The sequence below is a fragment of the Megalobrama amblycephala genome, linkage group LG5 (assembly GCF_018812025.1).
Source record: "Megalobrama amblycephala isolate DHTTF-2021 linkage group LG5, ASM1881202v1, whole genome shotgun sequence".
NCBI lineage: Eukaryota > Metazoa > Chordata > Actinopteri > Cypriniformes > Xenocyprididae > Megalobrama > Megalobrama amblycephala.
The window spans coordinates 37907074-37922491 of record NC_063048.1 but is presented as its reverse complement, the minus strand read 5'-3'; the positions used below and the strand labels follow the sequence as shown (position 1 = coordinate 37922491).

Genomic DNA, 15418 nt, shown 5'->3' with positions numbered 1-15418 from the left:
CAGTTTCAGTGCAGCTTCAAGGAGCTCTACATGATCCCAGACGAGGAATAAGAGTCTTATCTAGAGAAATCTGTCATTTTCTAAAAAAAATTATTATAATATACTTTTTAACCACAAATGCTCATCTTGCACTGCTCTGAGATGCTCCATGCATTACGTAATCATGTTGGAAAGGTCACAAGTAATGTAGACGGAAGTACCGATCCAGTGTTTACAAAGAGAACATGCAAAGACTAAGTCAAACGGCCTTTACACGGTCATGCGTGATCTTTCCAACGTGACTACGTAATGCGTGGCATATCGCAGAGAAGTGCAAGACGAGCATTTGTGGTTAAAAAGTATATACATTTTTATTTTTTTCAGAAAATGGCCGATGGTTTCTCTAGATAAGACTCTTATTCCTCGTCTGGGATCATGTAGAGCTCTTTGAAGCTGCACTGAAACTGACATTTGGACCTTCAACCCGTTGAACCCCAGTGAAGTCCACTATATGGAGAAAAATCCTGGAATGTTTTCCACAAAAACCTTAATTTCTCTTCGATTGAAGACAGACATGAACATCTTGGATGACATGAGGGCGAGTAAATTACGTAATTCAATGTAAACAACGTCGGAGACTGACAGAGAAGAGAAGAAATTGTTGAATAAAGTCGTTGTTTTTGCTCACAAAAAGTATTCTCGTCGCTTCATAACATTAAGGTTGAACCACTGTAGTCGTGTTGACTATTTTAACAATGTTTTTACTACTTTTCCTGATGTGGTAACTTCGTTGCTTTCTATGGGGGATAAAAAAAACTCCCGTATTTCATCAAAAATATCTTAATTTGTGTTCTGAAGATGAACGAAAACCTTACCGGTTTAGAATGACATGAGGGTGAGTATGACTGAAATGTCATTTTTGGGTGAACTAACCCTTTAATGGACCTGAACTAACAATGAACAGCTGTGTTTTTATTAAATCTAATGTTAACAAAGATTATTAAATAGTGTATCGTTTAATGCATAATGTTAGACCTTATTGTAAAGTGCTACCAAAACTATTAACTATTCTCTAAAAAAAAAAAAAAAATGAGTGCGGTAGAAATAAATACAGAATACTTCATGTGCGAAACGTAGATCAGAAAATACGTTAGTTTAACTCCGATTAAAATATTTATTTTCCCAATAGTGAACATAAATATATCTTTATATACTTCTCCAAAATATGTGTTTTACTTTATTATAAATAAAGTTTAGTATCGGGAAAAATAAAGTCAGCGGCATCCGCAGCCCTCCACGACCATGTCCTGGTAGTTTTTTAAGATCACCCGCTCGTATTCGTCCAGATAGAGCAGAGAAACGGGACTCAGGTCCGTGGGAACGCAGCAGGCCCGGGGAATGTTGCTGTTCACCGAGTTCACCAGTGTCTGTACAATAGCGTGGTTGGTGGAGTTCAGGTGGTCCGCCAGCGGGAACGGACACTCGCCCTGGCAGTAAAAGGCATGGTAGCCCGGCGGCGCGACTATCCAGTCGTTCCACCCCACGTCGCTGAAGTCCACGTAGAGGGAATGTCTCTTGCAGTTGGCTTTGTGCTTCTTCCGCTGTTTGTTCGGCCGCACCTGCCGCTTCTCGCGAGAGTGCAGCACGTTCCCCTTCCCGTCGTGGCTGTAGGTCACCAACAGCGGCCTCATCTGGGGCCACGTGTCCTCCCTGTCGTGCAGGGACCGACTGACGCGGACGTGTCTTTTGGAGTCCTGGTCCGGGTGAACTATTTCCACCACGAAGCCGTGGTTGGGCCGTCCGTCTGCGGTCCACCTCGTGACGGCGGGGCTCACGTCGAAACTCTCCCACTTGCTCAAGCTGTGCTGAACCAGCCTGGTGTCCAGGAGTCTCGTGATGGGCTCCTGAAGGGAACCGGACGGTCTGATGATCTCGTGAACGTTAATGCGGTGAAATCCCGCCGAGCTGCCGTTGCTCGGAGAACTCACGACCTGCTCTCGGAAAATCCGCAGCTCCGCTGACGTCACAAACTCCTCGCCTGGGATGGAGGTCAGGTTGAAGAGGAACCGCTGAGTCGTCTTTCCACTCGAGCTGGACAGGTCCTCCGTGGATTCTGGGGAAGAAAAAAAAAAAAAAAAAAAACGTTTGGAATGAATAATGGCTGTTTGAATCAATGCCAGTTCCTCACGTCTTGTTTACACTCAGTGACAGGATGTGACTTTTACTGACCTCTTACTGGACACACTGGTTTAAACACTTAAGAAATGATAACTTATCACGCTTGACACAACATGATTACTGCAGAGGTGGTAAACTTACACAAGCGACATTTCTAGTTTAGTTCATGTCATGATTAGTATGCATTCAACATTTACAGCACATGCAACTTTCAAACATGGAAAAACCCAATCATTAGGTTTAAAAGTTTAATTTAAAAATTGAAAATGTCATTATTTGACCAAAGCATGAGTTTTTTTAGTGTAAAATGCAAATAAATAAAAAATGAAGTTGGTAGTTAGATGAGCACCTGTAACCCCTACAATAATATATATATATATATATATATATATATATATATATATATATATATATATATATATATATATATATATATATATATATAGTCAATTCAGGGTGATTGGGACACTTTTACCATTAAGATGACTTGGAAAAAGTGTCCCAATCAACCTGAATTCATATATTTTTACAATTTCCATTTTATGCATTTGGCAGATGCTTTTATCCAAAGCGACTTACATTGCATTATACTATATATTTGTATCTGAGTATGTGCATGTATACAGTATATTATACACACATATACATATATATTACATAAATTTATGTATGTTCTCAACATGGGACTTTATACAAATAAACTGGCAATTCCTCAATAAACAGTCTATAGATAATGTCAACTCCTGTCAAACACGAAGGATAAAGCAGATAAGAATGGAAAGAAGGAATTTAGAGCAGGAGGAGAGGGAGAATTCGAGAAGTAAACACTTGCTTACCATCATGGTGGAAGCTCCTGATAGTATTCGCGCGGCTGGCAGATCTTTCCGAGCCTTTCCCTAAGGAACCCTTGGGTCTGTTGCTGTTGTTCTGCTCCGCGTTCACCGAGTGCATCGAGTACAAGTCCATCATGTATTGCGGAACAACCGCAGACCTGCTGGGACTGGGTCTGTGTTTGAGTCCAAACATGCTCAGAAGTCGAAGTTCAAACGCGTGTAAGACATCCTGAGACAGAGAGGACCGGCCGATCTGAGGTACGAGTCCGCGGGAACCTCCAAAGAACACCTGAGTGACCATCAGAACCATCAGAGCGCCAACGGACGAGACCATGATCACTCTAAAGCTGACAGATCAGAGACGAACGAGATCAGATGGGCTCAGGCCAGGAGATGGGACCATATTCCGTGTTTGAGTGAGCCATTGTGAGAGTTTGGAGGATCCTTCGTGCATCAAAGCCACCTTAAGAGCCGCTTTAAGGAGGAACGCAAACCTGCGCTAGATCCATCTGGATAGGAGAAGGTCCATGAGTCGAAGCCTGTCATAATACTAGATTTGCGCTGTTCGTAAAATAACACAAAGTGTAAAACTCCCGAGTAATAAACCTAACAATTAGGGAAATGCGATCGGTAGTCTAAATAAGATGGTTTCACACATCAGCAGTGTTCCTAAATCGAGCTCAAACAAGTGCAGGTCCTTCAGATAAAGTCCAGTTTAAACTCCACACGCGCAGCTGATCTTCTGTTCATGGCACGTGAGATGATCAATGCAGTCTGCTGGGGTCTTCATATAATTCCCCGTTTCACTGTGTTCCATCTTTGAGATCGCCAAAAAGCTGTTTATCTGCAGAAAAAAGTGGAAGACTTTAACGGGAACGCCCGCCTCTTTTTACACATATTCTATCGACACTGCAGAAGACAAGCTGTGGCTGCTGTGACAGATGTGAAACTCCACTTCATTGACAAAACAAAAAGTTTCTTCTTTTGCGAAGAGCGGAACGAGTCGCTGCGAGAGTTTGGATACGTGTGTCCTTTACGCGCAGTGCGCAAGTGTGCAACAGCCTCTCTCTCACGCGCGCGCTCTCTCTCTCCTCGTGTGTCTTTATGTTTAACTCTCTGATGTCATGACAGAATTCATCACCTTTGGACATCAAGGGGTCCATGTGGTCAAATGCTCGTTTGGAGAGCTCAGACATCTAATTAAATAGGAGGGGGGAAAATATGGGAAGTTCCAGATTTAATACATTATACTGCTTATTAAATTTAATGCAACATATGGCATTACATCTCTTTTGGGCATTTTAATCAGTCATCGCTCTATCACCTAATGTCACTAACGATATATTTAGAACTCAAATACAAAAAGTAGTAACTTAAAAAAAAAAAGAAAAAAAAAAAAGTTCACTCACTAACTAGCGCTCATATTCAGAGCCAGTGCGCCTACTTGTGGAGAACAGAAGCAACGACGTTTTATGTGAAGTAGGAAGTAAGACCGGGGCTAGTTGTCACATTTTACATTCATTGCCCCAAAATAAATCTGAAAAAGATTATATATATATATATATATATATATATATATGCACATATACACATACATATATACACATATATATATACACACATATATATATAAATTCTATGTTGTTTATGATATGCATTAAAATATATATTAAATTCTATATGGTTTGGTCTATATATATACAGTTCTAAACGGTTTATGATACACACAAAATTCTATGCAGTTTATGATATCCATTCATATTTTAAACATCTTAGCATATATATATATATATATATATATATATATATATATATATATATATATATATATATATATATATATATATATATATATGAAAATGCATAAGTACATAGGTTGTGCATTCACTTATTTACACAACAGATACTACAAAAATATTTCAGTTTGGATTCTAAAATTCTAATTTAACACTAGGAATTTAATTTGTCCTCATAAGAATATTTCAAACATATACTAATCCAGGTCTAATAAACCAATAAACATTAACATGCCTCTGGTCTAATATATTAAACACCATTTAAACCATGTTTGAGGGGGAAAAAGCAATTTATTATAAAACAAAGTTTATTTTGAACATGTAACAGCTCAGTCTGCCTGTAAAACATTCTCCCACACTGTCCTCAATGTCTAAAAACCAGTTAAACTTACTCTAAAGCACCATTAACCATTTTAATCAATGTTTGAGAAAGATGCGAGTTCATCTGCATCCACACTCATCCACCACCATGTCTTCATAATGTCTGAGCACCACATTATCGTTATTGTCGTAATAGAGCATGGAGATGGGGGACAGTTTGATGGGAACGCAGCAGGGCTGAGGCGTCCCTTTCGGATCGAACGAGTGAACCAGCGTCTGCAGGATGGCGTGATTGGTTCCATTCAAGCTCTCGCTCAGAGGGAAAGGACACTCGCCATGGCAGTAATTGGCTAAATATCCCTGAGGCGCAATGATCCAGTCCTGCCAACCCACGTCTTTGAAGTCGATGTAAAGCCTCCTGGGTTTGCACACGTTACTGGGGGTCACGGGTAAGTAATACGCCGCGCTTCTCTTTCTTCTGGACCTGCACTGAAGCGGGTTCAACGACACCACCACCAGAGACGTGTGCAACTCTGGGATTTGGGCGCTCTTCACATACGCGTGCTCCTGAAGCGTGTTGCTCAAATGCGTGAGCTGCATCTCAAGTTGCATCCCGTAGTTCTTACCTGGTTTCCTCCAGGATTCAGCCAGGTCGGTCAGATTAACCAGCACTGAAGCGTGCGCACCAGGCCCGAGCGACTGAGACAGGAGTAATTTACGGCTGGACTCGTGTGTCACTCCCTTCAGCGTGGTTCTTAAAACCCTGTACAGGTCCACGCTGAACACGTGCTGTCCCAGGTGAGCCAGGTCCTGTTTGAACTTCATTTCCAGCTGCGCGAAGGAGAGTTGCTCAACATCCTCCAGCACCGACATGTTGAAAAACAGATGCTTTCGCACACAGTTAAAGCAGTGGACGGCCGGAGCAGATATCAGACTACCTGTTTGGGGGGAAAACAACCATTGTGTTATGTGCATGAGGGTCATTCCTGCTCTAGAGAAACTTTTGAGTTTGGTAACATTAAAAAAAGTGTTATGATTGAAGACAACATTACCACACTCTTCAAAGAAAAGGTTCTAAATGGAACCTTAAAGGGTTCTGTCAGGTGTTTTTTGATATATAGAACCTTTCAGGGGTTCCATCATGGGAGCATTTTATGGATTTACTTTTGATTTTATTAAATTTTGATGAATTAAATGCCTCAAATGTACTTTATCACTAGAAAAAGTTGAAATAACCTGTGAAACATGAAAACATTATGCAATCATTTAATCATTTCTCCTTGTATAGAACTCTAGAGTTCTATATACAATTCCATTGAACTTTTTACCAGTTGATTGATTATTACATTAAGAATTGCAAACTTTTTTTTAAGTGGTGTTTTTTTTGTATGTAAGTTTTCTGAATTGTTTAAATATGCAACTGAGGCATTATCAGATTCACCCTCTGGTATTGTTAATTTCAGGGTCACACTTGTGTTGTTCGCAGTCAAAAGTGACAGAACACCTGAAATGTAAAATCAATGTAATATATATTTTTTTAATAATATTTTCTTTTTTATTTTGTATTTTGAGAGAATTTCATGGTACCAAGTATTTATGCAATAATTGTGATTGATTTTTCCCCATTGAAAATACATTTTTTTCTATTTTTTTTTTATTATTTTTGAATTAAAGCAGTATTTCATTTTGAAATAGAGACAATGTCTTTAAAATCCAATTTTTGAAGGAAGATTAGCGCCATCTGGTGGGAGTAAAAAAAGAAAAACATCTGTAATGCCGTGGTGTAACCACTAGATTCCTCTATAGCTCTATATAAAAAAAACTAATAAATTCTCTCGATTTTTTAGACAAATACTTATTTTTTTTTATCAAGTTGTGGATTTGGTTATATTTAGACATTCTCAAAGACTAAAAAACAAAAAATACAAATTGATATGTTGATTTGAAGTGTCAGTTTTTGCATTATTTTACTAGTCAAACCTGAACACAGAAAAAGACATTTTTGTAACATACAGTAACATCAAAATTCAACAAAATTCTAACAAAAATGAACAGGAATGCTTAACCTGATTTCAACCTCTTATTTGAGTCTTCTGGCTCAATTTTGCCATATTGTAACAGCCATATTATTATTTTGCACTTTATATGTTAAGAGTTTCACCCCTTCATTGCTGTGCACTTTTTTTTCAGCATCGCAGCTGATTTGTAGATTGTACACACAAATTCTCTGTATTTTCATATATTTGCTAGAGCGGCACGATTCTGGATAAACTGGTTTAAAATAGAGATCACGATTCTCCCACGATTCTGAAATACTTGTTTCATTACTGGATGAATCAGTGTTTTGAACAGATCTTTTGAACAAATGACTCAATGATGAATACAGTTTTTAACAGTCACTTGTCGCCACCTAGTGGTGTAAGATGTAATTGATACAGCTGCTATTTGAAGCACCAAGTTAGTTTCAAAAGGTGTTTTGTGCTATTTTAATCACTATCGTAGACATCACAGTGTTTATATCCTAACTTTAAAAGTTTTATCTCAGTACTTTTGTGATAATTTGAATAATTGTAACAGAACAGCGTGGCAGAATGAACACAGATTTTAATGTTCCGGTGTGATTTTGTCAAATATTTAACAGACACGGGTAAATCGCTATCATTAATAAATTAAGATCATGTGGTCGTTTTAATCAAGATCACAATCTTTTTACAATTAATCGTGCAGCTCTTCTTCATTTCCTAAGGCAGAACAAAACAAGTGACACTTTTTTTACGACCATTTAGCTTTTTCCAATCAAGTCCATGATTATTTTGTTTGTGTTCACATAGCGACTGCAGCAAAAGTCACAGAGTTTCTAACCATTCCGATGAAGCCTTTTTTTAAATTTCAAACAAAATTTGTCTAAAATGACCAAACAACACCAGAGGGTTAAATATGCACTAATTTGCATACATTTCCAGAACAGAAATCTGAACACCAGATAATGGCAGGTTCAAAACAGCTTTTTTGTTGTGATATTATAGTCAAAGGTTTTTACAGAGGGGATTTCTGGATCTCTTTATTGCTCTGTAAATTTACACCATGTTTTTAGGAATAAAATGTTTTATATAAATCAGATGAATGATATATGAACAAACCCCTCAGGAAAAACCTTCAGAATAGATCAACTAAAGTTTGGTGTATGTACTGTCGAAAAAACTCAGCACCTTTAAATGTATGTGTTGTAATTGAAATCCACAGACAAACAGATAAAGTGCAATAAAATAAACACTTTAAAGTATATTTCAGATTTTTGCTTTCCACTAATCTGAAAAGCCAAATAGCTCAATATCTAAAAACTGACCCTTGCATGAAAAAATGTGTTTGCCTGTAGTGTTGTTTCTATAAAAGAGTGTAAAAGACCTTAAAGTCTTTGATTACACTAACTTAAATTACACTTAAAAGACACTGCTAATACTTAATGACCATAATGATGTCACTTCCTGAAGAATGGTGTCATAAAGGAAGTTAAAGATGTTAGAAAAGACTAACATGATGGAAAAAAAACTAACAGATCACAATGATTCCCAAGAAAACTTTTTTTGAAACACTTTGATTAGAGAAAGGGGAAATAAGACATATGATCATGGGGATATAATATACTGCACAGTAAGGTTGACCCAAACACTCAAGGCCTCACCTTGATCCTGGATGAACCTCACGATGTTTCCTCGGACTCCGTACTCGGACACCAGGCACGGGTCGCTGTGGGACGTCGAGGTCTGTTTGGTGCTCTTCTTGAACATCTTCCACAGCAGAGAGGGCACTGGAGCCTGATGGGACGGTTTGGGTCGACTTGAGAGACCCATGGAGCTTAAAAACAGCTTTTCTTGAACATTAACATCTTCTGTGTTTATAAAAGAAGGAGAACAGAGACTTAACATTAAAAACAAGACATTGAGAGTCACACACACCATCATTAACTGAGCAGCACAGTCAAACAGAGCTCACGGCCGGACGGAGCCTTTTAAACAGCCACTGATCACATTCAGATGGCCAGACGGGTGAAGATTGACACCTGTGAGCTGATTGGTGGAGATAACGACATGACTGATGGAGTGTGGGGGTGATTGCATTGATATGCAAATTAGCTGCAATTGGCCTTTGATGTTTAAAAGGGATCAGATTGAGATACTGCCACAAAGATCTACATTGTTTCATAGATTATTTCGAATTCTTAAATATTTTATTTAGATACAAAATGTATTTTTTATTATTTACTTTCATTTATATATAGGCCAATATATATATTTTACTCATAATTTTTTACTCATTTTTATGGTATACATATAAAAAACACATTTCACAAATAGCACAAGCCATATACAAAAGTGAAAAAAGACTAAACAAATAAATGTGACTTTTTAACCACTGATTATTGAGTAATTGTGTTTCATCTAATTCATGGTTTGTAATTTGATGTGTAATTTAATAATCAACTCTTAAAATCCCCAGACTAAAAGACAGAAGTGAGTCAACAGTCGTCATACGGTAAGATTACAGAGATATGACGAATGTGGAGCAGCTCAGATCATTTTATCTTGAGGAATTTGATGAGAAATCTTTGTGTTTAGATCAACATCTCTGTTTTTGATTGCAGCTCAATTCTGGGAATTCACGTCTAAAACTCTGGAGGAAATATTAAAGAGATCTATTTGTCTTTTCCATTTAGGATTGTTCTTGACCTCTGAATGTTTTGTGATGTTGGATTTATGATCTGTCCACAGAAATCATTTTCACACTCATCAGACAGAAACACTGTGCAGCATCACTCCTGCTCTTCATCAGACACATTCCTACAGTCATCGGTGAAGATGAGGCACAATCCACTGATCCATCAGGACGTCACTGATAACAGGATCCTGGACGAACTCTGGGGCGGCAGTCCGTCTGAACTCTACCATGTGACGCATGGAGAAGTGAGCTGTGATAAAACAAAACAATAAATAAATAAATAAATAATATAAAATAAAACAGAAATGGAGTAGTGAGCTGTAAACTAAGACCAAACAAACAAAAAATAAATCAAAAATAAAATAAAACAAAACAAAATGAAGTAGCGAGCAGTGAACAGAGATAAAATAAAAATATTTATTATTAAAAATAGATGATTATGACGATGATGATTATTAAGAATAACAATGACAATAATAATAATAATTATATATTTACAAAAAATAAATATGGGAATGAAATGTCAAGCTTTAGAATGATGATGATGATTATTATTATTATTAATAATAATAATAATAATTATTATTATTAAGAATATTTTATAATTATAATAATAAAACAATAATAATAAAATAAAACAATAATATAATATAATAATATAAACAATAATATAATAATAAAATAATAATAATATAAAAAATATAATAATAAAATAAAACAACAATAATAATTAAAATAATAATAATTATTATTATTATTATTATTATTATTAAGAATAATAATCACAATAATAATTAGAATATATTTACAACATAAAATAAAATATGTATTTTATTATAAAATATTTATATTTTCTATTATATTATGTATATTTCATAAGAATATATGTACAATATATTTGACATTATATAAAATAAAATAAAATAAAATAAAATAAAATAAAATAAAATAAAATAAAATATGGGAATGAAATGTCAAGCTTTGGAAATAGTTATTTTCAAAAAAAAATTATCTTAATAATAATATTTACAAAAATAACAAATATATTTGATTTATATTTATATTTGTATTTTATATTATAATATGCATATTTGATAAAATATATTTAAAATGTATTTGATATGTCAAATGTAGATGACAACATAAATTTGCAAAATAAAACAAATATGGGAATGAAACGTCAAGCTTTAGAAATATTTATTTCCAACAAAATGATTATTATTAAAAGAATAATAATCACAATAATAATAATAATATTTCCAAAAAATATATAATAAAAAGATTAGGTATATATATATATATATATATATATATATATATATATATATATATATATATATATATATATATATATATATATATATATATATATATAGGAATGAAATGCATTTTGTAAACTGACAATTATTATATAAATAAATAAATATAAATAAATAATAAATATAAATAAATATATTATATTTTATTATAAAATATAAATACAAGTATAAATAAAAATAAATAAATATTAATATAAAGTTACTGCTTACCTTTTGAAATAGTTTTCAATACTTTAGAACAGCATATATCTCACAAGACAAAAGACAAAAACACATATATGCTAAATACATGACATGCAAAATGCTAATGCAGAAGAAACAGTTAGATGTACGGTGTGAGGTTACAGTGCGAGCATTGTCACTGGAAACACAATATTGTGTGTGGTCTAGTCAGGATATGAAATACGGCCGTTTGAATAACATGACATTGTGTTCACCCCTTCATTCATCACAAACACACGTTGTGCTCTGAGGTTTCCCTCCTGATCTTCAGTTTCACACACACAGGACACAGAGAAGCTGTGGTCCACGGAGCGGAGGAGAATATCCCTCAGACTGATGTAAAACACCGTCATGATGTTTTTCAAACCTCATGTTTCACTTGATATGAAAATATATTCTGTGTAATGGGGAATTTGAGCGAATTAAGCCACAGAAAGCTCATCTTTCACTGTTTACCTTCCCCTTCAAATTATGACTGTCACCCACATCTCCCGAGAGGTCAAGTATGAGTTATACTGTTATATATATGAGTTTTACTGTTATGAGTTATACTCATCATATATATACATACACTACCAGTCAAAAGTATGGAATCATTACTATTTTTAATGTTTTCGAACAAAGTCTCTTATGCTCATTAAAGCTGCATTTATTTCATTAATACAGAAAAAAAAAAAACAATAATAATAATATTGTGAAATATTATTACAATTTAAAATAACTTTTCTATTTGAACATATTTAAAATGCAATTTATTTCTGTGATCAAAGCTGAATTTTCAGCATCGTTACTCCAGCCTTCAGTGTCACATGATCCTTCAGAAATCATTCTAATATGATGATTTATTATCAATGTTGGAAACAGTTGTGCTGCTTAATATTATTTTATACTTATATGTGATACTTTTTCAGGATAATTTGATGAATAAAAAGTAAAAAAAAAATATCAGCATGTATTTAAAATAGAAATCTTTTGTAACAATATACACTACCGTTCAAAGGTTTGGGGTCAAATGTGTAAAATTGATAAAAAGTGATAGTAAAGATTTATATTGTTAAAAGAGATTTCTATTTTAAATAAATGCTGATATTTTTTAACTTTTTATTCATCAAAGAATCCTGAAAAAGTATCACAGGTTATAAAATAATATTAAGCAGCACAACTGTTTCCAACATTGATAATAAATCACCATATTAGAATGATTTCTGAAGGATCATGTGACACTGAAGACTGGAGTAATGATGCTGAAAATTCAGCTTTGCATCACAGAAATAAATTGCATTTTAAAGTATATTAAAATAGAAAACCATAATTTTAAATTGTAATAATATTTCACAATATTTATTATGAAATAAATGCAGCCTTAATGAGCATAAGAGACTTTGTTCAAAAACATTAAAAATAGTAATGCATCCAAACTTTTGACTGGTAGTGTATATATATTATATTATATTATATATTATATATATATAGGCCATGAGGATTAATTATGAATTTGCCACTACTGATCATGTGACTTTTTCTTTATCTATAAATCTGGGTAATTTACCTACTCTTTTGTCTGTAAATAACATGTGTGTAGGGAAAATAGACTGGTCTAACTCGACTGAGGAGGATCTTAAAGTTTTTAACACACTGTTGAGTAATACTGATTTACCAAAAGACACAGCTGTATGCTGTGATATTAAAGAACCCACAACATGCTACTGAGTTGTGTTCCCTCATATACGATAATATTGTGGAGTTTCTTCTTGCCTCAAGCAGGCCTCTGAACAAGATCAAGACGTATAAAGCCAAGCCAGGTTGGAATGAGGGCTTTAAAGGGCTTTAAAGCTTGGGTTGAGTCAGACATAAACATGGTCCCTTATTTGAATATAACAAACTGGAAATGCAAATTTTAAATTTGCCCTGTGTTTCATTAAGAGGAATAAAAATACAGGTCTGACTTAAAACTGCAAAATAATAAACCAAATGATTTCTGGAAAGAAATCAAAAGAATGAGTAACAGTAAAACATCTGATTGATGGTGTAAGTGGGTCAGAAGGAATTACTCAGTTGTGGCAAAAACTTTATGAGCTGTTTAATTATGTTTAAAGTAACTCCTTTGTGGTGGGCAACACTGATAATAATTCTCTCCACGAGAAGTCTATGATGCAAAAAGATAATTAAGATATCTGTGGAACATTTAAAATTTGCAAGTAGAAAACTCTGTCCTTTGCTTGCTATTTGTTTTTACTGAGCTTTTAGTTCATGGTATTTTACCTGAGTCCATCCTATCTGTTATGATAGTGCCTATTTATTAAAGGTCCCGTTCTTCGTGATCCCATGTTTCAAACTTTAGTTAGTGTGTAATGTTGTTGTTAGAGTATAAATAAAATCTGTAAAATTTTAAAGCTCAAAGTTCAATGCCAAGCGAGATATTTTATTTAACAGAAGTCGCCTACATCGAACGGCCAGTTTGGACTACATCCCTCTACTTCCTTCTTTAATGACGTCACTAAAACAGTTTTTTGACTAACCTCCGCCCACAGGAATACACAAGAGTTGCGTTTGTAGAGTGTGTTTGTCGCCATGTCGTCGAAACGCTGTTATTTTCATCCCGCAGTCCAATCACCGGGTCTGATTCCGGCTCAAATTGATAGGGTAAAATGAAAGACATGTTTACAATAACACTGAGCGCGTGCATCTCCACGTTATGGTAAGAGGCGTGACCTTTCCGGGCAAGGTTCGCTAAACTGCTGTTGAATCACAACACAGGAAGCGCTGGCACAATCAGAACTCGTTACGTATTTCTGAAGGAGGGACTTCATAGAACAAGGAAGTCATCAGCCCGTTTTTATGACAGTGGAAACAGCGGTATACAGATAAGTAAATTATGTGAAAAATACTGTGTTTTTTTACACGCGAAACATGAACACATGTTATATTGCACACTATAAACACAATCAAAGCTTAAAAAAAAACACGAAAAACGGGACCTTTAAGGGTTAGTTCATTAATTACTCATCCTCATGTCATTTCACACCCATAAGACCTTGGTTCATCTTCAAAGCACAAATTAAGATATTTTTGATAAAATCTGATGGCTTAGTGAGGCCTTCATTGCCAGCAAGATAATTAACACATTCAATGCCCAGAAAGCTGCTAAAGACATATTTAAAACAGTTCATGTGACAACAGTGGTTCAACCTTGATGTTATGAAGTGACGAGAATACTTTTTGTGTGCCAAAAAAACAAAATAATTACTTTTGAACAATATCTAGTGATGGACGATTTCAAAACACTGTTTCATGAAGCTTCAAAGCTTTACGAATCTTTTGTTTTGAATCAGTGGTTCGGATCACGTATCAAACTGCCAAAGTCACATGAACTACTGAAATTTCAAAACACTTATGATGTAACGAAGCCTTGTTTACTGAAATCACGTGACTTTAGTAGTTTGATACACGCGATTCAAAACAAAAGATTCGTAAAGCTTCATGAAGCAGTGTTTTGAAATCGCCCATCACTAGATATTGTTGAATAAAGTCATTATTTAGTTTTTTTGGTGCACAAAAAGTATTCTCGTCGCTTCATAACATTAATGTTGAACCACTGTAGTCACATGATCTGTTTTAAATATGTCTTTAGTTCCTTTCTGGGCATTGAAAGTGTTAATTATCTTGCTGTCAGTGCAGGCCTCACTGAGCCATCAGATTTCATCAAAAATATCTTAATTTGTGTTCTGAACGAAGGTCTGACGGGTGTGGAACGACATGAGGGTGAGTAATTAATGACATTATTTTCATTTTTGGGTGAACTAACCCTTTAAAGACAAAGCTGGCAAAATAAATAGCATGGATAATTATCAGCCTATAGCTCTGGCCAGTATATTGTTCAAGGTCATTGAGAGGACGTTACTGAATAAATTGGAACAGTTTGTCCTGAACAATGACAACCAGTTTGGTTTTAAACCTAAACATAGCACAGATATGTGTATTTTTGCTTTAAAGGAGATTTTAGATTTGTATAACAGGCATAATTCCACAATATTTATGTTTTACTGATGCATCT

General features: G+C 34.9%; 2 protein-coding genes across 2 annotated transcripts; both read right to left on the bottom strand.

The window, feature by feature from the left end:
• Positions 1-1117: 1117 nt before the first annotated feature.
• bmp2a (bone morphogenetic protein 2a) lies at positions 1118-4379 on the bottom strand. The gene is made up of 2 exons (XM_048192204.1): positions 2994-4379; positions 1118-2092 (listed from the first exon to the last, which is right to left on the bottom strand). The coding sequence occupies exons 1-2, from the start codon at positions 3322-3324 to the stop codon at positions 1254-1256; spliced, it is 1170 nt and encodes a 389-aa protein (XP_048048161.1). The 5' UTR covers positions 3325-4379; the 3' UTR covers positions 1118-1253.
• A 678-nt stretch (positions 4380-5057) lies between these two features.
• Positions 5058-9169, bottom strand: gdf3 (growth differentiation factor 3). Its single transcript, XM_048192203.1, has 2 exons — positions 8790-9169; positions 5058-6045 (listed from the first exon to the last, which is right to left on the bottom strand). The coding sequence occupies exons 1-2, from the start codon at positions 9067-9069 to the stop codon at positions 5228-5230; spliced, it is 1098 nt and encodes a 365-aa protein (XP_048048160.1). The 5' UTR covers positions 9070-9169; the 3' UTR covers positions 5058-5227.
• Between the last annotated feature and the right edge of the window lie 6249 nt (positions 9170-15418).